Source organism: Pocillopora damicornis, chromosome 6 (genome assembly GCF_964200805.1).
Source record: "Pocillopora damicornis chromosome 6, jaPocDami1.2, whole genome shotgun sequence".
Classification (NCBI taxonomy): Eukaryota; Metazoa; Cnidaria; class Anthozoa; order Scleractinia; family Pocilloporidae; genus Pocillopora; species Pocillopora damicornis.
The window spans coordinates 1,723,494-1,746,451 of NC_142675.1; the positions used below are offsets into that span (position 1 = coordinate 1,723,494).

The 22,958-nt window shown below is 39.1% G+C and overlaps 3 protein-coding genes across 3 annotated transcripts; all 3 read left to right on the forward strand.

The window, feature by feature from the left end:
• The first annotated feature begins 5,618 nt into the window (after positions 1-5,618).
• Positions 5,619-9,125, forward strand: LOC149043383 (uncharacterized). The gene is made up of 2 exons (XM_089209262.1): positions 5,619-5,978; positions 8,307-9,125. Exons 1-2 carry the CDS (start codon positions 5,619-5,621, stop codon positions 8,733-8,735), a joined length of 789 nt encoding a protein of 262 aa, XP_089065388.1. The 3' UTR covers positions 8,736-9,125.
• Positions 9,126-9,963: 838 nt separating this feature from the next.
• Positions 9,964-17,567, forward strand: LOC149043384 (CD209 antigen-like protein C). The gene is made up of 3 exons (XM_089209581.1): positions 9,964-10,349; positions 16,087-16,145; positions 17,006-17,567. The coding sequence occupies exons 1-3, from the start codon at positions 10,009-10,011 to the stop codon at positions 17,368-17,370; spliced, it is 765 nt and encodes a 254-aa protein (XP_089065707.1). The 5' UTR covers positions 9,964-10,008; the 3' UTR covers positions 17,371-17,567.
• Positions 17,568-18,852: 1,285 nt separating this feature from the next.
• LOC149043385 (uncharacterized) lies at positions 18,853-22,636 on the forward strand. Its single transcript, XM_089209583.1, has 2 exons — positions 18,853-19,289; positions 21,831-22,636. The coding sequence occupies exons 1-2, from the start codon at positions 18,948-18,950 to the stop codon at positions 22,257-22,259; spliced, it is 771 nt and encodes a 256-aa protein (XP_089065709.1). The 5' UTR covers positions 18,853-18,947; the 3' UTR covers positions 22,260-22,636.
• The last annotated feature ends 322 nt before the right edge of the window (positions 22,637-22,958 follow it).

Consider the following 22,958-nt stretch of genomic DNA (forward strand, 5'->3'; position numbering starts at 1 on the left):
CCAAGTTCAGAGCTCTTTCTCCCAGCTAGCAGCAATGCGACGAAAAGATCAGGGTGTGATCGGGATACCGCTGGATGAGGAGGAAGATGTCCAATGCGTCCAGGAAAATTCTGAGAGACAAGATCTGGTAGACAAAGTTAACAAAGAGATTAAAGTCTCACATCCAATCTGCTACGACACGTATGACCTCTGTGAACGTCACCACAGTAACACACTTCAGAAATTCAATGTGGTTTTGTTGAGAGCCATCTGTAGTCATTTTAAGATCCCTGTAAAATTGAGAGACAAAAAACAGGTCCTCATAGAAAAACTGTCGGACGTGATTAGTGATTGTCAATGTGTTTCTCAGTAGACTTATGTAAACAATGTCTTATACGATGGCTGAAAGTGTAGAATATGCTCTACAGATGCAAACTACCTTTAGTTCCGATATCAAGTTCTGACGGCGTTGTTATAGTGTAATATATTATAATATCTAGTAGTCAGGGAAATGTTTTGATGAAAACGACTGAAAATTTACCAAAAGCAACACTTATAAGATATGTTCATACCAAGCATGTGTCAAAGTTTTCATCACGTTGTTAGCCGATTTCTCCGGCTATTGACAGGTTGCTGATCTGTGGACACAATCGACGCGGAACCGAGAGAAGCAAGCTCAGGATATTTGAAATTGATTTATTAATTATATGATATTAAACTCCTGGTAAAAGCATTTATTCTTTTCATCCAAAATTTTACATTTTACATCTCCCCAAATATTACATTGGGATATAAATTGGAATACAAACAAAACCATACGGCAGAACGTACGGCACAAGCTATCAGCGGTCTTCTCTTTTGTGCGGACCTTTGTGAGAACAGTCTAAAATCGAACTGGATCATCGTGATCTAAATTTAAACGGTTATTTCTTCACTTCAGAAGCCTAAAACCTTCATTTCCCCTCAGCTTCCAGACATGGAGACTTTATATTATGATTTAGAAAAAAATTCAGCTCTGAAGCGATGTTAAATGGGTGATTCACCGCGAAATGTGGCCAATTCGGACATTTGTTCTGATACCACGAATCACGATGGACGCCGCCTACTTTTCGAAGGCAATACCTAGCTATTCATTGAGGTTATCATGGATTTCACCGGTTTGGTTATCAGAAAAATTCTAAAGTGAGCCATGAAGCCGGGCTGCAAAGCGGGTAAGCTGTATTTATGAGGAAATCTACTCCAGTGGTTCGATTTTGGTGTAGGCGAAAAACTCGCGAATGCTCGTACATGTGCTGATTCAAACGGTCATAACTTTTGAAAATCGAAAACGTACAGGGGTTTTTGATAGATAGAGTCGTCAAGCAGGTCCCAAATCCCAAAACTTAACGTCTAAATCAAGGTTATTTACGGCTATCGGCCGACGGCGATTTCTAGTGGTCAGGATATGCTAAAATTCGCCTTTTCAGATATATTGAGAGGGCAAATTCTAACTTTCTTGGCAAATTAGAAAGGTTTTTAAGCAATCTGATATATATTCTGGGGCTTAACTATGCGAATCAAATATTTTATAATGTTACAAAATATGCCTATTTTTCAATTTTCGAGACGTTACGACGGTCCCTACAGACTGGGAAATAATTATAGCCCCTAATGCAGTCAGAAAATGATTTCGAATCAAACCAAATCTAATTTAGTTCTTTCCTAGGTCAAGTCTTTCTGTTGACAGAGTTTAAGGGAGAATTATTTTTGACGCAAAATTAATCGGGTGGAAGAAAGAGAGACAGCCTCTTTAGATACCAGATTACGTTTTCCTGTGTTTATGCTAATTTACATGAAATGTGACACAAAAGTCCTTTTTAGGCTTTACTTAAGTTCTCAAAACGATTCTGATGTTCACAAGTCAGTTTCGGCCTTCGAATAATTCATGCGAGCCCATTTATTTCTGAAAGACAGTGCATGGATGCCCACGATCTGAATCACTTATTATGCCGCTGTGGAAGAAAAACTAATGGAAAACTGAAGTTTATGGCACCTGAAAACGATTCTGATGTTTACAAGTCAGTTTGGACCTTCGGATAATTCATGCGAGCCAGTTTGCTTCTGAAACTTACCAATATTGGCTGTTACAGCTACTCCCCCCTCCCCCCCAATGAGAGCAGGTTCGTCTCTTTATGCACGAGAGACCTATAACGATCGTCAAGTCTATATAAAATAACATATAGGTTTCGGGTTTGAACTTGTCATTCCAATTAACAACTACAAAACTGTTTTCCTGAAATTGATTTATCAAAAGTAGATTTGTAAAACGTAACGCCCTGGGCCCCAGTTGTTCAAAGGGCAGATAACGCTATCCACCGGATATATCGCTATTCAGCGGATAAATGCCAACGAAACGTACGGCGCTATCCAACGGATAGAGATTTATGAAGCGGATGGCTTTATCCACCATTTGAACAACCACGACACCGCAGCCGTTGGCGGGTAAATTCGAATTTATACAAAATTAACCAATCACATCATTAGAAACGAACAACTATCTTACGTAAATTCAAATGTGCCAGTCATTGTTTCGAGACCAAAACAAGCACAGACGATCAGGATTTTGTGGAACTCGTAGCTCGTTTCCTGTAATCTGATTGGTCGGTTTTTTTTGTAATCCGCGCACTTATAGTAAATCTTTTTTCTTTATCGTCACAAATATCTTCGTGTGATTTCGGTGTTTTTGTTTTAATTGTGATTGATTTCCATCTTTTACCGGTCCGAAAGGATTGCCCACTTGATTGGATTGTTTTTGGACGCTCGTGTTATATCCTTTTCTACAACTCTACCCCGAATTGGAGCGATACAAATAGTATCTGTCAAACTCATGGGGCACATCTACCAATTCTTCATATCTACAGGATATTTGTTCAGTTGTCTGTGATTAAATATAAAGTAAAAAGCCTTTATACGAGCCTAAATGGTCCATGGGGTAGGTACTTAACTCCGGTTTTCTTAGCATGAAGCGGCCGAGAGTATTGCTACTCCCCCCTGGATGGGATGCTAGTCCATCACAGGGTTACCCCAGCACATTTGCTGGTTCCCATTTGTACACCTGGGTGAAGAGAAGCACTGTGAGAGTAAAGTGTCTGACCTAAGAACACAACACAATGACCCCGGCCAGGGCCCGAACCCGGACCACCCGATCCGGAGTCGGGCGCACTAACTATGAGGCCACCGCGCCTCCATATGTGATTAAATATACCCAAGTTTAAAGCTGAGTGTTGTATGACTATCGAACATACTGCATTACTCAAATATTTTAACCTCAGTGTTCAAACGGCTGAAAGCAGGTAGTAAAAAATGTAGTTTTTTCTGTTTGCAGCCAGTTTTCGATATTTGACCTTCGTAACGTTATTAATGGCTTGTGTGCGATTTTTGATTTCGAAATTACCCATTGATGGGATCATTCGACCCATCGGTGGAAATAACATTTCCCCTCCACTTCTTTTTATCACTGTTATGGCAAAAATTATTTGTTATTTAAACTAGCATATCACTCGAAGATAGTTTGTTTAGATCATTAGCTGTCACGTACAACCCCTTCATGTTCATTGTTATGATAATATTTTGGAAATGACATGATCTGATTTTTTGTCAACTTCTACTGACCAATAGGATTGCCCGCAAGGTTGGTTTCGTCATGAGAATTCATGCTACCTTATTGATAACACTCCTACTCCAAGATGGAACGATGCACTCACGTTTTGTCAAAATCACCGGGCACATCCGCCGATAATCAAATCTGCCGATGAGAACGACTTCATATTTCGCCTTATAATGAGCCAATCAAACGGGAGAGATCTTAGTGCATGGATTGGACTGAACAGAAAAATAAACGATAAGTTTTACTGGGTGGACGGTACTCCGTTAGCGGGCCGGTTCTCAGCATGGGCGCAGGGAGAACCAAACTACCATCTCGAAAAATGTGTTCTCATACTTACTATAGAAGATCGACAAAAAAATTGGATCGACTCTCGCTGTACTTATAACGGTACACCTCGGTTTCCAGCCCCAGTGGTTCTGTGCCAAAAAGGTATTTTATGACTGTTGGATTCCTCAGTAGTTCACCTCAGTTTATCTAATGTTCACGTGATGTTCCCGAGATTATAGTTTGTACGCTGCTATGAGTTATGCTGTCATCGTTTCATAATAGCCTCTCGTATGATAAAGGATTTCTAAGTTTTTATCAGTTCCATACGCGTCAAAAGAGATCGACAAAAAAATTCGCACGACTCTCCTTGTACTTATAACGGTACACCTTCGTTTCCAGCCCCAGTGGTTCTGTGCCAAAAAGGTATTTTCTAACTGTTGGATTCCTTGATTGTTCACCTCAGTTTATCTAATGGTCACGTTATGTTCCCGAGGTTAAAGTTTGTACGTTGCTATGAGTTATGCTGTCATCGTTTCATAATAGCCTCTCGTATGATAAAGGATTTCTAAGTTTTTATCAGTTCCATCGTTCGTCAATCTTGTTCGTCGTTTCTTGGCATTCGAAAGAGACATCACATTTTAACATATTCTGTGTTTAATTGAAGCCTGCTTACATTAAGTTCGATTTAAAAGTTCATTTGCATGAACGGCATATCACAAAATTGAGAACTCATCTATTTTAGTTAAAGAATATTGAAATATATAGCAAAGTTTATATTTAGATTAATCATGCTAAACAAATAAAAAAAACTCTCATTACTGGAAGAGTATAATTATTATTTTTTGTTACCGCTGATGAAGCAGCTCAGGAAAATGACCTGCATTGACATAGGGATTGCGAAAGGGATTACGTGGTTTTCATGCAATCATTGAGTCTGCACCTGTACATTAGGTGAAAAGTTTTTAATTGCATTGTCCTTCGCTTTCGAGTTCCTCTTTTATTGGGTGCATTTTATAAACCGAGAAATATCTGGGTTTTCTTTTTTTTTTTTATAAAGATATAGCTCTAGATACTTAAAGAAAAAAAAACTCGGGTGTGGCTTGTAAAAGGAACAGTTTATTAGTCATGTGCCGAGAAAGAGGGGAAGAACACACTCACTTATCTGACAACGGTGCAGTTCGCTTGTGGTTTTGTTTCTCCAGACAATACATTGATGCCCACCGTCTGGATCACTTATCATGCCACTGTGGAAGAAGAGCTAATGGAAAACTTAAGTTAATGGCACCTGCATATTCATAAGACTCGCCAGCCAGCTGCATAGGCGCTCACCGTTCGTGTCTTAACTATCTTTATCTCTTTCTGCTCGTTTCCTTGTTTTAAAACAAAAAAATAACGTGAGTTGAACTAAACGTCACAAAGAACAAGTTTACTACGCAAAGACCAAACGTTGTGTTTTGAGCGTTCTTTTTCCATGAGCAATATAGTAATTTGATGGCAGCTTTTCAACATCTGCACCCTCGTGTTTGTCATATTTGGTTGTGTTTCACTGAAAGTCAATTTTAAGTTTTTTCAAATGCTAATATTTCAGCAAGCAAACTGAAAATTTAGGCTCAGACACCTCTAATAAAGCATTCAATCTGTCACATATCGTGAAGAGGAAAGAATCACTTTCTCTCCCCTGTAACCTAAAATCTCCATCAACACAGATAACGTTCTTTTGTTGCAGATGGCTCGGTGGAAAACCATACTTTTATTATTGTTAATTCAAACTCCATCAATTTCCGCTACCGATAACGATAATTTCGACTCAACGTCATCTCGTTCCTCACAATTCAGACAATGGGAGAGCAAGCAGCTTCTGGGATACGTTTTCAAAAGGTTTGACTCTACAAGTTTAATATCGTGCGCTCAACAGTGTCTGAGAAACAAACGTTGCTCTTCAACAAACTTCAAGTGGTCCTCCTCTAAGAAGGACGGCGAAGGAACTTGTGAGCTGAACGACCACGATTTTTCCTTTGTTAAGGAAAATGTTAACTTTATCCATCAGGAAGATGTAACGTTTTCCATGAAGGTAACTCAAATTTTAGTTTGGGTAAAGATAAAGGCGAACGTTGATCAGTATTGTCTAATATTTTAATTTAAAAAATTCCCCTTGTTATATTCTTCAGATCATCGAGAACTTGGACAACTAAAATTTTGCAGGGCTTAACTTCTCCAATTTTCCTGTGAGACACCTTGCAATTGGCATTTGTTTATATAACCCGACGTATATGCTATATTCTATATTGTACATTTCTTTTTACGACAGGCCAAACCATCATTTTTATCAGATAATTAAGGGGGTTTGCCAATTTAGGACTTCCATAGCGAGCAGCTGATTGATGTTTACACTCAGAAAGTTCGGATCTCTTTGAGAGGCTCTCTCTCTTCTTTCCACCCGGTCAATTTTGCGTCAAAAATAATTTTGCCTGAAACTCTGTCAACAGAAAGACTTTACCTAAGAAAGAACTAAATTAGATTTGGTTTGATTCGAAATCATTTTCTGACTGCATTAGGGACCATAATTATTTCATAATCCGAAGGGACCGTCGCAACGTCTCGAAAATTGAAAAATAGGCATTTTGTAACATCGTAAAATATTTGATTCGCATAGTTAAGCCCCAGAATTTATATCAATTGCTTAAAAACTTTTCTAGTTTGCCAAGAAAGTTAGAATTTGCCCTCTCAATATTTTTGAAAAGGCAAATTTTAGCATATTCTGACCACTAGAAATCTCCATCGGCCGATGGCCGTAAATAACCTTGATTTAGACGTTAAGTTTTTGGGATTTGGGACCTGCTTGACGACTCTATCCTACACAGCCGTTGAGTTTAGACCTTTATAGTCAAAAATGTACAAAACCCCTGTACGTTTTTGATTTTTCAAAAGTGATGACCGTTTGAATCAGCACATGTACGAGCATTCGCGATTTTTTCGCCAACACCAAAATCGAAGCACTGGAGCAGATTTCGTCATAAATACAGCTTATCTTCGTCGCATCTTGGGTTTATGTGAAATTTCAGATATTCCTCGCTCCCTAAAACTGGTGAACTTTATGATAACTCCAGCAAATAACTCCAAACTTCAGCGGTCGGCATCTATCTATACTCTTCTTTGACTCGTCGTTGCGAACTAAACTCAAAAACTAAAGCCATGTTTCGCGCTTAATGTCCCGTTGGAACTTTGGGTTGTAGCTGCATTTTCTTCAAGAATCAGTCATAGCACTCCACTTGTAAGTCTATGTGTCGAAGTTTGGGGGCTAAAATTTGGAATTTAAAGCTGAACGATCGCACTATCGCGCATAACAGAGGTCCGTATTAACCATTGCGGGTGAACCCGTTGTCCCTCACACAGAAAGTCAAGGTGTTATGGTGACACCAAAAGAGTGTAAATTTATGCAGCTGTGTGAGCACCATTTTAGTGTTTCATCAACGCTGAAACGGTGTTCTTTTACACCAACGTGGTGCAAATTCGTTTTCATGTCATGTAACTGGAGTGGAACTATACACCACAATGGTGCTGACTTATCACTGTTTTAGTGTACTTTAACTCTAAAAGAGTGTCTCTTGACACTGAATTGGTGTAAAATGCGTTGCAGCTGTGCCAACATTGAGACGAGGTGATTTTACACTGTTATGAATTTTACACTCAATTGGTGTAAATCAGAACTTCCACTAGTGTTATTAAACAACACCCTTAACTCCAAAGCTACGAAGACATTTGAATGCGATGGGATTCTCTTGTTCTCACCTTTATTATTTGCAATCTCAAACTCACCAACGAAACATAAAAAATAAAGCCTTAGCAGTTTAGTACGTTCAAAAATTGCAATAATTTTGTTGGCAGTCTTGCGCTATCATAAACTTTTAAAATGTATCTCTCCAAGAAGAGATGCACATTTACACATTCTTTTGGATACTACACATAACACACAAAATACAACAATAAAAAAGTAATCGGCGCCTCTGTGTGCCCCCCCATTTATCTTTATCAAGAGCTCCTGCTCCCCACTGATAAAGATAATTTTTGGGGAGCATAATTTCCCCCTCAAATACGATAAAGGGAGGCATTTCTGTCCTTGCCTCCCCGGCCACTTTTTTGCTTCAGGAGCATTCTACAGAATAAAATAAGGAAACAAATGCCAACAAAACGCACCGATGGGATCATTCGGCCCATCGGTGGAAATAACATTTCCCCTCCACTTCTTTTTATCATAGGTATTAAAAAAATTATTTGTCATTTAAACTAGCATATCACTCGAAGATAGTTTGTTCAGATCATTAGATGTCACGTACAGCCCTTTATTGTTTATTGTTATGATAATATTTTGGAAATGACATGATCTGATTTTTTGTCAACTTCTACTTACCAATAGGATTGCCCGCAAGGTTGGTTTCGTCATGAGAATTCATGCTACCTTATTCATAACACTCCCACGCCAAGATGGAACGATGCACTCACGTTTTGTCAAAATCACCGGGCACATCCGCCGATAATCAAATCTGCCGATGAGAACGACTTCATATTTCGCCTTATAATGAGCCAACCAAACGGGAGAGATCGTAGTGCATGGATTGGACTGAACAGAAAAATAAACGATAAGTTTTACTGGGTGGACGGTACTCCATTAGCGGGTCGGTTCTCAGCATGGGCGCAGGGAGAACCAAACTATCGTCACGAAAAATGTGTTTATATACGCGTCAAAAGAGATCGACAAAAAAATTCGCACGACTCTCCTTGTACTTATAACGGTACACCTTCGTTTCCAGCCCCAGTGGTTCTGTGCCAAAAAGGTATTTTCTAACTGTTGGATTCCTTGATTGTTCACCTCAGTTTATCTAATGGTCACGTTATGTTCCCGAGGTTAAAGTTTGTACGTTGCTATGAGTTATGCTGTCATCGTTTCATAATAGCCTCTCGTATGATAAAGGATTTCTAAGTTTTTATCAGTTCCATCGTTCGTCAATCTTGTTCGTCGTTTCTTGGCATTCGAAAGAGACATCACATTTTAACATATTCTGTGTTTAATTGAAGCCTGCTTACATTAAGTTCGATTTAAAAGTTCATTTGCATGAACGGCATATCACAAAATTGAGAACTCATCTATTTTAGTTAAAGAATATTGAAATATATAGCAAAGTTTATATTTAGATTAATCATGCTAAACAAATAAAAAAAACTCTCATTACTGGAAGAGTATAATTATTATTTTTTGTTACCGCTGATGAAGCAGCTCAGGAAAATGACCTGCATTGACATAGGGATTGCGAAAGGGATTACGTGGTTTTCATGCAATCATTGAGTCTGCACCTGTACATTAGGTGAAAAGTTTTTAATTGCATTGTCCTTCGCTTTCGAGTTCCTCGTTTATTGGGTGCATTTTATAAACCGTGAAATATCTGGGTTTTTTTTAAAAAGATCTAGCTCCAGATACCTAAAAAGAAAAAAACTCAGGTGTGGCTCGTCAAAGGAACAGTTTATTAGTCATGTGCCGAGAAAGAACACACTCATTTATCTAACGACGGCGCAGTTCGCTTGTGTTTTTGTTTCTCCAGACAGTGCATGGATGCCCACCATCTGGATCACTTATCATGCCCCTGTAGAAGAAGAACTTATGGAAAACTTAAGTTTATGGCACCTGCATATTCATAAGGCTCGCCAACCAGCTGCATAAGCGCTCACCGTTCGTGTCTTAACTATCTATCTCTTTCTGCTCGTTTCCTTGTTTTAAAACTAAAACAATCGTAAGTTGAACTTAACGTCACAAAGAACAAGTTTACTATGCGAAGACCAAACATTCTGTGTTTTTACCGTTCTTTGCCCGTGGGCAGTGTAGTAATTTGATGGCAGCTTTTCAACGCCTGCACCCTCGTGTTTGTCATATTTGGTTGTGTTTCATTGAAAGTCAATTATCCTTTTTTCAAATGCTAATATTTCAACAAATAAACTGAAAATTTAAGCTCAGACACCTCTAATAAAGCATTCAATCTGTCACGTATCGTGAAGAAGAAAGAATCACTTTCTCTCCCCTGTAACCTAAAGTCTCCATCAACACAGATAACGTTCTTTGGTTGCAGATGGCTCGGTGGAAAACCATACTTTTATTATTGTTAATTCAAACTCCATCAGTTTCCGCTACCAACGATAATTTCGACTCAACGTCATCTCGTTCCTCACAATTCAGACAATGGGAGAGCAAGCAGCTTCTGGGATACGCTTTCAAACGGTTTGACTCTACAAGTTTAATATCGTGCGCTCAACAGTGTCTGAGAAACCAACGTTGCTCTTCAACAAACTTCAAGTGGTCCTCCTCTAAGAAGGACGGCGAAGGACATTGTGAGCTGAACGACCACAAGTTTTCCTTTATTGAGGAAAATGTTAACTATATCCATCAGGACGATGTAACGTTTTCCATGAAGGTAATTCAACTTTTAGTTTGCGTAAAGGTTAAGGCGAACGTTGATCAGTATTGTCTAATATTTTAATTAAAAAATTCCCCTTGTTATATTCTTCAGATCATCGAGAACTTGGACAACTAAAATTCTGTAGGGTGAAACTTTTCCAATTTTGCTGTGAGACACCTTGCAATTGGCATTTGTGTATATAATCCGACTTATATACCATATTCTATATTGTACATTACTTTTCACGACAGGCCAAACCATCTTTTTTACCAGATATTTAAGGTGATTTGCCAATTTAGGACTTCCATAGCGAGCAGCTGATTGATGTTTACACTCAGAAAGTTCGGATCTCTTTAAGAGGCTCTCTCTCTTATTTCCACCCGCTCAATTTTGCGTCAAAAATAATTTTGCCTGAAACTCAACAGAAAGACTTTACCTAGGAAGGAACTAAATTAGATTTGGTTTGATTCGAAATAATTTTCTGACTGCATTAGGGGCCATAACTATTTCACAATCCGTAGGGACTGACGCAACGTCTCGAAAATTGAAAAATAGGCATTTTGTAACATTGTAAAATATTTGATTCGCATAGTTAAGCCCCAGAATTTATATCAGATTGCTTAAAAACCTTTCAAGTTTGCCAAGAAAGTTAGAATTTGCCCTCTCAATATTTTTGAAAAGGCGAATTCTAGCATATTCTGACCACCAGAAATCTCCATCAGCCGATGGCCGTAAACAACCTTGATTTAGACGTTAAGTTTTGGGATTTGGGACCTGTTTGACGACTCTCTTCTACACAGCCGTTGCGTTTAGACCTTTATAGTCAAAAATATACAAAACCTTTGTACGTTTTTGTTTTTTCAAAAGTTATGACCGTTTGAATCAGCACATGTACGAGCATTCGCGATTTTTTCGCCTACACCAAAATCGAACCACTAGAGCAGATTTCGTCATAAATACAGCCTACCTTCGTCGCATCTTGGGTTTATGTGAAATTTCAGATATTCCTCGCTCCCGAAACTGGTGAACTTTATGATAACTCCAGCAAATAACTCCAAACTTCAGCGGTCGGCATCTATCTATACTCTTCTTTGACTCGTCGTTGCGAACTAAACTCGAAAACTAAAGCCATGTTTCGCGCTTAATGTCCCGTTGGAACTTTGGATTGCAGCTGCATTTTCTTCAAGAATCAGTCATAGCACTCCACTTGTAAGTCTATGAGTCGAAGTTTGGGGGCTAAAATTGGAATTTAAAGCTGAACGATCGCACTATCGTGCATAACAGAGGTCCGTATTAACCATTGCAGGTGAACCCGCTGGCCCTTTTTTTTTTCTGGAAGGCCTTCAAGTGTAGTACGGCATGCAAGTGCAGTACGGCATGCAAGTGCTTTTTCGAAACCAGAGAGGCTTCAGTCTGTAGCGAGTCTTCAGCGAAGTTGATAAAGCTTTCAGAATGTAGAGGTGATATCAATGATCATCTACAAGCATGTTACTTAGGTACAACGGTACAAGAATATGAGCTTACCGTTAACGGGTTAGGGTTGCCACACGACCTTTCCCCTGATCAACTTGAAGAACTTTGGATCTGCGAAAAGCATAAAGAAAACCTGGGTAAAAACTGGCGATCACGTCGCACTTGCCAGTACCTGCTGCACAGCGGCCGGAAAAAGAATCTAAATACTAGAAATGCAGTTCATCTTGACATGTCAAGGGAAATTACCTCTATCTTTGTAGAACTCGTTCCAACAGTTTCCCGTAAGTATGATTTTTATGTAAATTATAGGTTATCAACCAGGTATTGTCCTGAAATGTGAGGCAGGGTTTAAATATAGATGATATCTACACATATATTGAGGTGCGGTAAATGACAGAATCCAGTATTTTGAAATTTGATTAACATTTGGGCCAAAGCTCGCACACGAGTGGGTATAAAACAAAACAACTGCTGTGATTTCGTCCTAAGATACGTACCGTGATACCACATGGAAGCCATGTGGCAGCTAGTGCAACTTGATAAGTTAAATCACACTTCGACTTGTAACATTGCTCTAAAGCAAACTTGAAATCTACAACCTAAATTTCCAACGCCACAAAATTGTAAAGTTAGTCAATTATGTATATAATCGGGAAACACAGCAACTGCACTGAAAAATGCGTAATACATTGGATTTTACTGCCCTACCTTATCTCTAACATCTACATGTTTAGAAAAGCATTTTTTTATGTCACACACGCAAGGCGAGATACTAGATAAATAAACTTGGAAAGTAATTTGACACCAATGTTTACGCCGATGCAAGATAACATTCCTTCTATTTTTGACATTTATACATTTACACAAAGCCCTTTTGTGTTATCGATATAAAAACAAGCAGGCATCGATTTTTGCCCTTTTATCGCTAAATAGAGTCAGAGTTTAACAACCTTTGCAACACCCCCTATCCGAAATTTAAGAGAGTACCCGGGGTCACGTGATCATAGTGCAACAATTTTTATTTGTTATCTATAAGTATTGCTTTGCATATTATCATTTTGCATTATTGTTGTATTTCGTGCTTTTCAGTAATCTGCGTATCTTGTTACAAGCTTCACAAGATCAAACTCGCGGAAGATATGACGTTCTTGCAAGGGCAACGTCCCGATAAAAGTAACCAGCAAGAGGACGAACCTTATAGGTGATATAACGCTACCTGATCCTATAAATAAAGCAGACCATCATATGCATTGACACCTAAAGAACTTTTACGGACAAATGTTTAATTGAAATGTTGCATGCAAGCAAAATTGTTGTCCTCGGCGTGGCCACACACTATAACATTTTGTGCAACATGGCTGATTTTGTGCAACATGGCTGATGCAGCAAGCAAGTTATGTTTACAGGTACGTGGCCAAAATGGGCAACATTTTCGAAAAAAGTGACAAATAGTGTTTTGGCTTTAAATTGGATGGCCTAAAAAGAGAAAATGGTTGAAAAAAAAATTTTTTGCGCGTATTGCTGACGAAGAACTCATTCTCAAGTTTCTGCTGCTGCGCTATTGAGAGAAGCAAAGTGACCGGTACGGAGAAAGAGGGTTAAGTTGGCACATTAGTAGCGTTGTGTCTCGAAGCCAGTCTAACACGACGGAAGTCATCTCGTAGGCTCACCTCTTTGATCAGTGTACTCAGAACTGGTATGCAGTTACGTCAACTCTCAAAGGTCTTCTAAAGCAGCTGAAAGTCAAGAATCCTTTGCTACAGAAAGTCCATCTGAGGTTAGATGAAGCCGGTTGCTATCACAACAGCTCCCTAGCAACCGTTGTGAGAGATGTCGCAAAAGGAGTTGGGGTTGAAGTTCATAATTATCACTACTCGGAGCCGCAGTCTGGTAAAGACATTTGCGATCGTATCCTCTGTCCAATGAAGTCCTCTATTCGTGCTTGCTGCAACGAAGGGCACGATGTTCTAACTGCCGTGGACATGAGAGATGCATTGACGCAACACCCAGTCAAGGGAACAACAGCTGCAGTGAACATAGTCGACGAATCAAAGCACACTCTCCGTATAAATAAGATTGAGCATTTTAGTAGCTTCCACAACTTCGAATATGGAGATACCGGTCTGAGAGTTTGGAAATGTTATGGCATCGGTAAAGGGAAGTACATTCCATATGACGTAATTTATATCAAGCACGAAGGTGAAACGTCCCTTCAAACCATAGAATCTCAAGGGTTTTATGATCCTCCTGAAAAGCGTGTAGTCAAGCGTCATTCAAAGGGCATCAAGGAAACAGAGAGTACAACGCCATTGTTTGAATGCTCTGTTCTTGGATGTGTTGAAGTGTTCGAAACGTTTTAGCAGCTAGAGCTGCACCTGGACGTTGGAAAGCATACGGTCAGCAGGTTAAGCCAGTATGATGCAATCAAAAGAGACTGGACCCTTAAGTTCTCGTCGATAGATACCGCTGGTATCGAGTGTTCGAGCTGTTCGTTAGATTCCAGTACACCACTCGAAAATTATTTCGATGTTTAATGGGTGATTCACCGCGAAATGTGGCTAATTCCGACATTTGTTCTGATACCACGAATCACGATGGATGCCGCCTACTTTTCGAAGGCAATACCTAGCTATTTGTTGAGTTTATCATGGATTTCACCGATTTGGTTATCAGAAAAATTCTAAAGTGAGTCATGAAGCCGGGCTGCAAAGCGGGTAAGCTGTATTTATGACGAAATCTACTCCAGTGGTTCGATTTTGGTGTAGGCGAAAAACTCGCGAATGCTCGTACATGTGCTGATTCAAACGGTCATAACTTTTGAAAATCGAAAACTTACAGGGGTTTTTGCATGTTTTTGACTATAAAGGTCTAAACTCAACGGTTGTGTAGGATAGAGTCGTCAAGCAGGTCCCAAATCCCAAAACTTAACGTCTAAATCAAGGTTATTTACGGCCGTCGGCCGATGGCGATTTCTAGTGGTCAGAATATGCTAAAATTCGCCTTTTTAAATATATTGAGAGGGCAAATTCTAACTTTCTTAGCAAACTAGAAAGGTTTTTAAGCAATCTGATATAAATTCTGGGGCTTAACTATGCGAATCAAATATTTTATAATGTTACAAAATATGCCTATTTTTCAATTTTCGAGACGTTGCGACGGTCCCTACAGACTGGGAAATAATTATGGCCCCTAATGCAGTCAGAAAATAATTTCGAATCAAACCCAATCTAATTTAGTTCTTTCCTAGGTAACGTCTTTCACAGAGTTTCAGGGAGAATTATTTTTGACGCAGAATAAATCGGGTGGAAGAAAGAGAGACAGCCTCTTAAGTTACCAGATCACGTTTTCCTGTATTTATGCTAATTTACATGAAATGTGACACAAAAGTCCTTTTTAGGCTTTACGTAAGTTCTCAAAACGATTCTGATGTTCACAAGTCAGTTTCGGCCTTCGAATAATTCTGCGAGCCCATTTATTTCTGAAAGACAGTGCATGGATGCCCACGATCTGAATCACTTATTATGCCGCTGTGGAAGAAAACTAATGGAAAACTCAAGTTTATGGCGCCTGAAAACGATTCTGATGTTTACAAGTCCGTTCCGGCCTTCGGATAATTCATGTGAGCCAGTTTGCTTCTGAAACTTACCAATATTGGCTGTTATAGCTATTCCTCCCCCTCCCTCCCTCCCCCCCCCCCTCCCATGAGGGTAGGTTCGTCTCTTTATGCACGAGAGACCTATAACGATCGTAAAGTTTATAGAAAATTACAAATGGGTTTCGGGTTTGAACTTGTCATTTCTATTGACAACTACAAAACTGTTTTCCTAAAATTGATTTATCAAAAGTAGATTTGTAACACGTAACGCCCTCGGCCCCAGTTGTTCGAGGGGCGGATAACGCTATCCACCAGATATATCGCTATTCAGCGGATAAATGCCGGCTAAAGGATATTTTTAACTCATTTAGCTGGTTCCCAGTCGCTCACGACACCGCAGCCGTTCGCGGGTAACCTTGAATTTATACAAAATTAACCAATCACATCGTTAGAAACGAAAAACTATCCTACGTAAATTCAAATGTGCCAGTCATTGTTTAGAGACCAAAACAAGCACAGACGATCAGGAATTTTTGTAAAACTCGTAGCTCGTCTCCTGTAATCTGATTGGTCGGTTTTTTTGTAATCGCTTTTATAGTAAATCTTTTTTCTTTATCGTCACAAATATCTACGTGTGATTTCGTTGTTTTTGTTTTAATTGTGATTGATTTCCATCTTTTACCGGTCCGAAAGGATTGCCCACTTGATTGGATTGTTTTTGGACGCTCGTGTTATCTCCTACAACTGTACCCCGAATTGGAGCGATGCACAGAGTATCTGTCAAACTCATGGGGCACATCTACCAATTCTTCATATCTACCAGATATTTGTTCAGTTGTCAGTGATTAAATATAAAGTAAAAAGCTTTTAAACGGGCCCAGGTGGCGCATGGGGCCGGTACTTACTTCCGGTTTTCTTAGCATGAAGCGGCTGAGAGTATTGCTACTCCCCCCTGGATGGGATGCTAGTCCATCGCAGGGTTACCCCCGGCACATTTGCTGGTACCCATTTGTACACCTGGGTGAAGAGAAGCACTGTGAGAGAGAAGTGTCTTGCCTAAGAACACAACACACTGACCACGGCCAGGGCTCGAACCCGGACCACCCGATCCGAAGTCGGGCGCACTAACTATGAGGCCACCGCGCCTCCACATGTGATTAAATATACCCGAGTTTAAAGCTGAGTGTTGTGTGAATATCGACCATACTGCATTACTCAAATATTTTAACGTCAGTGTTCCAGCGGCTGAAAGCAGGTAGTAAAAAATGTAGTTTTTTCTGTTTGCAGCCAGTTTTCTATATTTGACCTGCGTAACGTCATTAATGCCTTGTGTGCGATTTTTTATTTCGAAATTACCCATTGATGGGATCATTCGACCCACTTCTTTTTATCACTGTTATGGCAAAATTATTTGTTATTTAAACTAGCATATCACTCGAAGATAGTTTGTTTAGATCATTAGCTGTCACGTACAACCCCTTCATGTTCATTGTTATGATAATATTTTGGAAATGACATGATCTGATTTTTTGTCAACTTCTACTGACCAATAGGATTGCCCGCAAGGTTGGTTTCGTCATGAGAATTCATGCTACCTTATTGATAACACTCCTACTCCAAGATGGAACGATGCACTCACGTTTTGTCAAAATCACCGGGCACATCCGCCGATAATCAAATCTGCCGATGAGAACGACTTCATATTTCGCCTTATAATGAGCCAACCAAACGGGAGAGATCTTAGTGCATGGATTGGACTGAGCAGAAAAATGGACGATAAGTTTTATTGGATGGACGGTACTCCATTGGCGGGTCGGTTCTCAGCATGGGCGCAGGGAGAACCAAACTTCCTTCACGAAAAATGTGTTTTTATATTCAGAAAAAAGTGGTACGACTTACCCTGTACTTTTGGTGGTTCACCTTCGTTTCCAGTCACAGTGGTTCTATGCCAAAAAAGTATTTTCTGACTGTTGGATTCCTCAATAGTTCACCTCTGTTTATCTTATGTTCACGTAATGTTCCGGAAGTTAAAGTTTTTACGCCGCTATGAGTTATGCTGTCATCGTTTCATAATAGCCTCTCGTATGATTAAAGATTTCTAAGTTTTTATCAGTTCCATCGTTCGTCAATCTTGTTTGTCATTTGTCGGTATTCGAAAGAGACATCACAGTTTAACATATTCTGTGTTCAATAAAAACCTGGTTACATTTGGTTCGTTTTAAAAGTTCACTTGCATGAGTGGCATATCACAAAATTGAGAACCCGTCTATTTTAGGTGAAAAATATTGAAAGATATAGCAAAGTTTGTATTTAGATTAATGATGCTAAACAAATAAAAAAATTCTCATTACTGGAGGAGCATAATTATTATTTTTTGTTACCATTGATGAAGCAGCTCAGGAAAATGCCTGCATTGACATAAGAGTCTCAAAAATCTTGGCTCTGGCCGCTGGTAAATGTCATTGTAGAAAAGTCTACATTATTTGAATACTGTGCAGATTGGAGCAAGTTTTAAGGGATTACAGACGTGGATTTCATGCAATCATTGAGCCTGCACCCGTATATTGGGTCAAAAGGTTTGCATTGTCCTTCGCTTTCGAGTTTCTCGTTTACTGGGTGCATTTTTTTAACAATCAAATATCTGGGTGTTTTTGGTGAAGATCTAGCGATACTTAAAACAAAATAAACTCACATGTGGTTTGTCAAAGGAATACTTTATTAGTCATGTGCCGAGAAAGAGAAAAAAAACACTCATTTATCTAACGACAGCGGAGATTCGCTATCTCCCTCTACAGTCTACTGATCGTGAACTCTCAGTAATGCATATGATATGCCTTATTCCAGACTCAAAATCTCCTCGTATCTCTTACTTTAAAGCGTGTCTCGTCGTCTCTTTGTATTCATATTTCTTCAACCGTTTTGTCGGTAGCAACTTTCAATTGAGTGAAATTTGAAAAAGTATTTTCGCGGGTTAAAATGAAACCTTCTACGGAAAAATGCCATTGTTTAATCACACTAAATGGCACTCTTTTTCTCCAGACAGTGTGTGGATGTCTACGATCTGCATTACTAACCATGCCGCTGTGGAAGAAAAGCTAATGAAAAACTTAAGTCTAGGGCACCTGCTTATTCATAAGACTCGCCAGCCAGCCGCATAGGCACTTATCGTTCGTGTCTTAACTATCTTTATCTCTTTCTGCTCATTTCCTTGTTTTAAAACCAAAAAAATCGTAAGTTGGCCTTAACGTCACAAAGAACAAACATTTTGTGTTTTTACCGTTCTTTGCCCGTGGGCAGTGCAGTAATTTGATTGCAGTTTAATTGATATCTACACCCTCGTGTTTGTCATATTTGGTTGTGTTTCATTGGAAGTCAATTATCATTTTTTCAAATGTTAATATTTCAACAAATAAACTGAAAATTTAGGCTCAGACACCTCTAATAAAACATTCAATCTGTCACGTATCGCGAAGAAGAGAGAATAACTTTCTCTCCCCTGTAACCTAAAGTCTCCATCAACACAGATAACGTTCTTTGGTTGCAGATGGCTCGGTGGAAAACCATACTTTTATTATTGTTAATTCAAACTCCATCAGTTTCCGCTACCAACGATAATTTCGACTCAACGTCATCTCGTTCCTCACAATTCAGGCAATGGGAGAGCAAGCAGCTTCTGGGATACGCTTTCAAACGGTTTGACTCTACAAGTTTAATATCGTGCGGTCAACAGTGTCTGAGAAACCAACGTTGCTCTTCAACAAACTTCAAGTGGTCCTCCTCTAAGAAGGACGACGAAGGAACTTGTGAGCTGAACGACCACGAGTTATCCTTTGTTGAGGAAAATGTTAACTTCGTCCATCAGGAAGAAGTAACTTTTTCCATGAAGGTAATTCAAATTTTAGTTTGCGTAAAGGTTAAGGCGAACGTTGATCAGTATTGTCTAACATTTTAATTAAAAAAATTCCCCTTGTTATATTCTTCAGATCATCGAGAACTTGGACAACTAAAATGTTGCAGGTGTAAACTTCTCCAATTTTGCTGTGAGACACCTTGCAATTGGCATTTGTGTATATAATCCGACTTATATACCATATTCTATATTGTACATTACTTTTCACGACAGGCCAAACCATCATTTTTAGCAGATAATTAAGGGGGTTTGCCAATTTAGGACTTCCATAACAAGCAGCTGATTGATGTTTACACTCAGAAAGTTCGGATCTCTTTAAGAGGCTGTCTCTCTTATTTCCACCCGGTCAATTTTGCGTCAAAAATAATTTTCCCTGAAACTCTGTCAACAGGAAGACTTTACCTAGACTTTAACTAGGAATTAGATTTGGTTTGATTCGAAATCATTTTCTGACTGCATTAGGGGCCATAATTATTTCACAATCCGTAGGGACCGTCGCAACGTCTCGAAAATTAAAAAGCAGGCATTTTGTAACATTGTAAAATATTTGATTCGCATAGTTAAGCCCCAGAATTTATATCAGATTGCTTAAAAACCTTTCTAGTTTGCCAAGAAGGTTAGAATTCGCCCTCTCGATATTTTTGAAAAGGCGAATTCTAGCATATTCTGACCACTAAAAATCTCCATCGGCCGATGGCCGTAAATAACCTTGATTTAGACGTTAAGTTTTGGGATTTGGGACCTGGTTGACGACTCTATTCTACACAGCCGTTGAGTTTAGACCTTTACAGTAAAAAAACGTACAAAACCCCTGTACGTTTTTGTTTTTTCAAAAGTGATGACCGTTTGAATCAGCACATGTACGAGCATTCGCGATTTTTTCACCTAAACCAAAATCGAACCACTGGAGCAGATTTCGTCATAAATACAGCTTACCTTCGTCGCATCTTGGGTTTATGTGAAATTTCAGATATTCCTCGCTCTCCAAACTGGTGAACTTTATGATAACTCCAGCAAATAACTCCAGCGGTCGGCATCTATCGATACTCTTCTTTGACTCGTTGTTGCGAACTAAACTCGAAAACTAAAGCCAATGTTTTGCGCTTAATGTCCCGTTGGAACTTTGGATTGCAGCTGCATTTTCTTCAAGAATCAGTCATAGCACTCCACTTGTAAGTCTATGTGTCGAAGTTTGGGGGCTAAAATTGGAATTTAAAGCTGAACGATCGCACTATCGTGCATAACAGAGGTCCGTATTAAACATTGCGTGTGAACCCGCTGTCCCTCATATAAAAAGTCAACTATAACTGGTTTTTGGCAGTTTCGGAGAAAGGTTTTTGTATAGCCATTAAATTGTAACACGTAACACCCTTGGCCCCAGTTGTTCAAGGGGCAGATAACGCTATCCACCGGATATATCGCTATTCAGCGGATAAGTGCCGACAAAACGTACTGCGCTATCCAACGGATAGAGATTTATTGAACGGATAGCTTTATCCACCATTTGAACAACCAGAGGCTAAAAGATATTTTTAAGTCGTTTGGCTAGTTCCCAGTCGCTCACGACACCGCAGCCGTTGACGCGTAACTTCCAATTTATACAAAATTAACCAATCACATCATTGGAAACGAACAACTATCCTACGTAAATTCAAATGTGCCAGTCTTTGTTTAGATACCGAAAAAAGCACAGACGATCAGGAATTTTTGTAAACTCGTTGCTCGTCTCCTGTAATCTGATTGGTCGGTTTTTTTGTAATGGCGCTTATAATAAATCTTTTTTCTTTTTGTCACAAATATCTACGTGTGATTTCGGTGTTTTTGTTTTAATTGTGATTGATTTCCATCTTTTACCAGTCCGGAAGGATTGCCCACTTGATTGGATTGTTTTTGGACGCTCGTGTTATCTCCTTTTCTACAACACTACCCCGAATTGGAGCGATGCACAGAGTATCTGTCAAACTCATGGGGTACACCTACCCATTCTTTATATCTACAGGAGATTTTTTCAGTTGTCTGTGATTAAATACACCCAAGTTTAAAGCTGAGTGTTGTGTTAATATGGACCATACTGCATTACTTAAATTAAACTTGCTATGAACTCACATTATTGTGGTGAGAAACATGTCAACAATCTATTGTACCAGGTTGTAACAAATATTTTAACCTGAGTGTTCAAACGGCTGAAAGCAGGTAGTAAAAAGTGTAGTTTTTTCTGTTTGCAGCCAGTTTTCGATATTTGACCTGCGTAACGTCTTTAATGGCCTGTGTGCGACTTTTGATTTCGAAATTACCCATTGATGGGACTATTCGACCCATTGGTGGAAATAACATTTCCCCTCCACTTCTTTTAATTATTGTTATGGCAAAATTATTTGTTATTTAAACTAGCATATCACTCGAAGATAGTTTGTTTAGATCATTAGCTGTCACGTACAACCCCTTCATGTTCATTGTTATGATAATATTTTGGAAATGACATGATCTGATTTTTTGTCAACTTCTACTGACCAATAGGATTGCCCGCATGGTTGGTTTCGTCATGAGAATTCATGCTACCTTATTCATAACACTCCTACTCCAAGATGGAACGATGCACTCACGTTTTGTCAAAATCACCGGGCACATCCGCCGATAATCAAATCTGCCGATGAGAACGACTTCATATTTCGCCTTATAATGAGCCAATCAAACGGGAGAGATCGTAGTGCATGGATTGGACTGAGCAGAAAAATAAACGATAAGTTTTATTGGATGGACGGTACTCTATCGGCGGGTCGCTTCTCAGCATGGGCGCAGGGAGAACCAAACTCCCTTCACGAAAAATGTGTTCTCATACTTACTATAGAAGATCGACAAAAAAATTGGATCGTCTCTCCCTGTACTTATAACGGTACACCTCGGTTTCCAGCCCCAGTGGTTCTGTGCCAAAAAGGTATTTTATGACTGTTGGATTCCTCAGTAGTTCACCTCAGTTTATCTAATGTTCACGTGATGTTCCCGAGATTATAGTTTGTACGCTGCTATGAGTTATGCTGTCATCGTTTCATAATAGCCTCTCGTATGATAAAGGATTTCTAAGTTTTTATCAGTTCCATCTTCGTCAATCTTGTTCGTCGTTTCTTGGCATTCGAAAGAGACATCACATTTTAACATATTCTGTGTTTAATTGAAGCCTGCTTACATTAAGTTCGATTTAAAAGTTCATTTGCATGAACGGCATATCACAAAATTGAGAACTCATCTATTTTAGTTAAAGAATATTGAAATATATAGCAAAGTTTATATTTAGATTAATCATGCTAAACAAATAAAAAAAACTCTCATTACTGGAAGAGTATAATTATTATTTTTTGTTACCGCTGATGAAGCAGCTCAGGAAAATGACCTGCATTGACATAGGGATTGCGAAAGGGATTACGTGGTTTTCATGCAATCATTGAGTCTGCACCTGTACATTAGGTGAAAAGTTTTTAATTGCATTGTCCTTCGCTTTCGAGTTCCTCTTTTATTGGGTGCATTTTATAAACCGAGAAATATCTGGGTTTTCTTTTTTTTTTTTTTATAAAGATATAGCTCTAGATACTTAAAGAAAAAAAAACTCGGGTGTGGCTTGTAAAAGGAACAGTTTATTAGTCATGTGCC

What these genes read in the sequence shown, in the direction of transcription:
- LOC149043383 (XM_089209262.1), top strand. Translation starts at nt 5,619, where the DNA reads ATGGCTCGGTGGAAAACCATACTTTTATTATTGTTAATTCAAACTCCA. An exon ending in TGAAGGTAACTCAAATTTTA is followed by an intron (nt 5,979 to 8,306) that starts GTTTGGGTAAAG and finishes ACTTACCAATAG; the next exon opens with GATTGCCCGCAAGGTTGGTT.
- LOC149043384 (XM_089209581.1), top strand. Translation starts at nt 10,009, where the DNA reads ATGGCTCGGTGGAAAACCATACTTTTATTATTGTTAATTCAAACTCCA. An exon ending in GATGTAACGTTTTCCATGAA is followed by an intron (nt 10,350 to 16,086) that starts GGTAATTCAACT and finishes CCATCTTTTACC; the next exon opens with GGTCCGAAAGGATTGCCCAC. An exon ending in ACGCTCGTGTTATCTCCTAC is followed by an intron (nt 16,146 to 17,005) that starts AACTGTACCCCG and finishes GCTACCTTATTG; the next exon opens with ATAACACTCCTACTCCAAGA.
- LOC149043385 (XM_089209583.1), top strand. Translation starts at nt 18,948, where the DNA reads ATGGCTCGGTGGAAAACCATACTTTTATTATTGTTAATTCAAACTCCA. An exon ending in AAGTAACTTTTTCCATGAAG is followed by an intron (nt 19,290 to 21,830) that starts GTAATTCAAATT and finishes ACTGACCAATAG; the next exon opens with GATTGCCCGCATGGTTGGTT.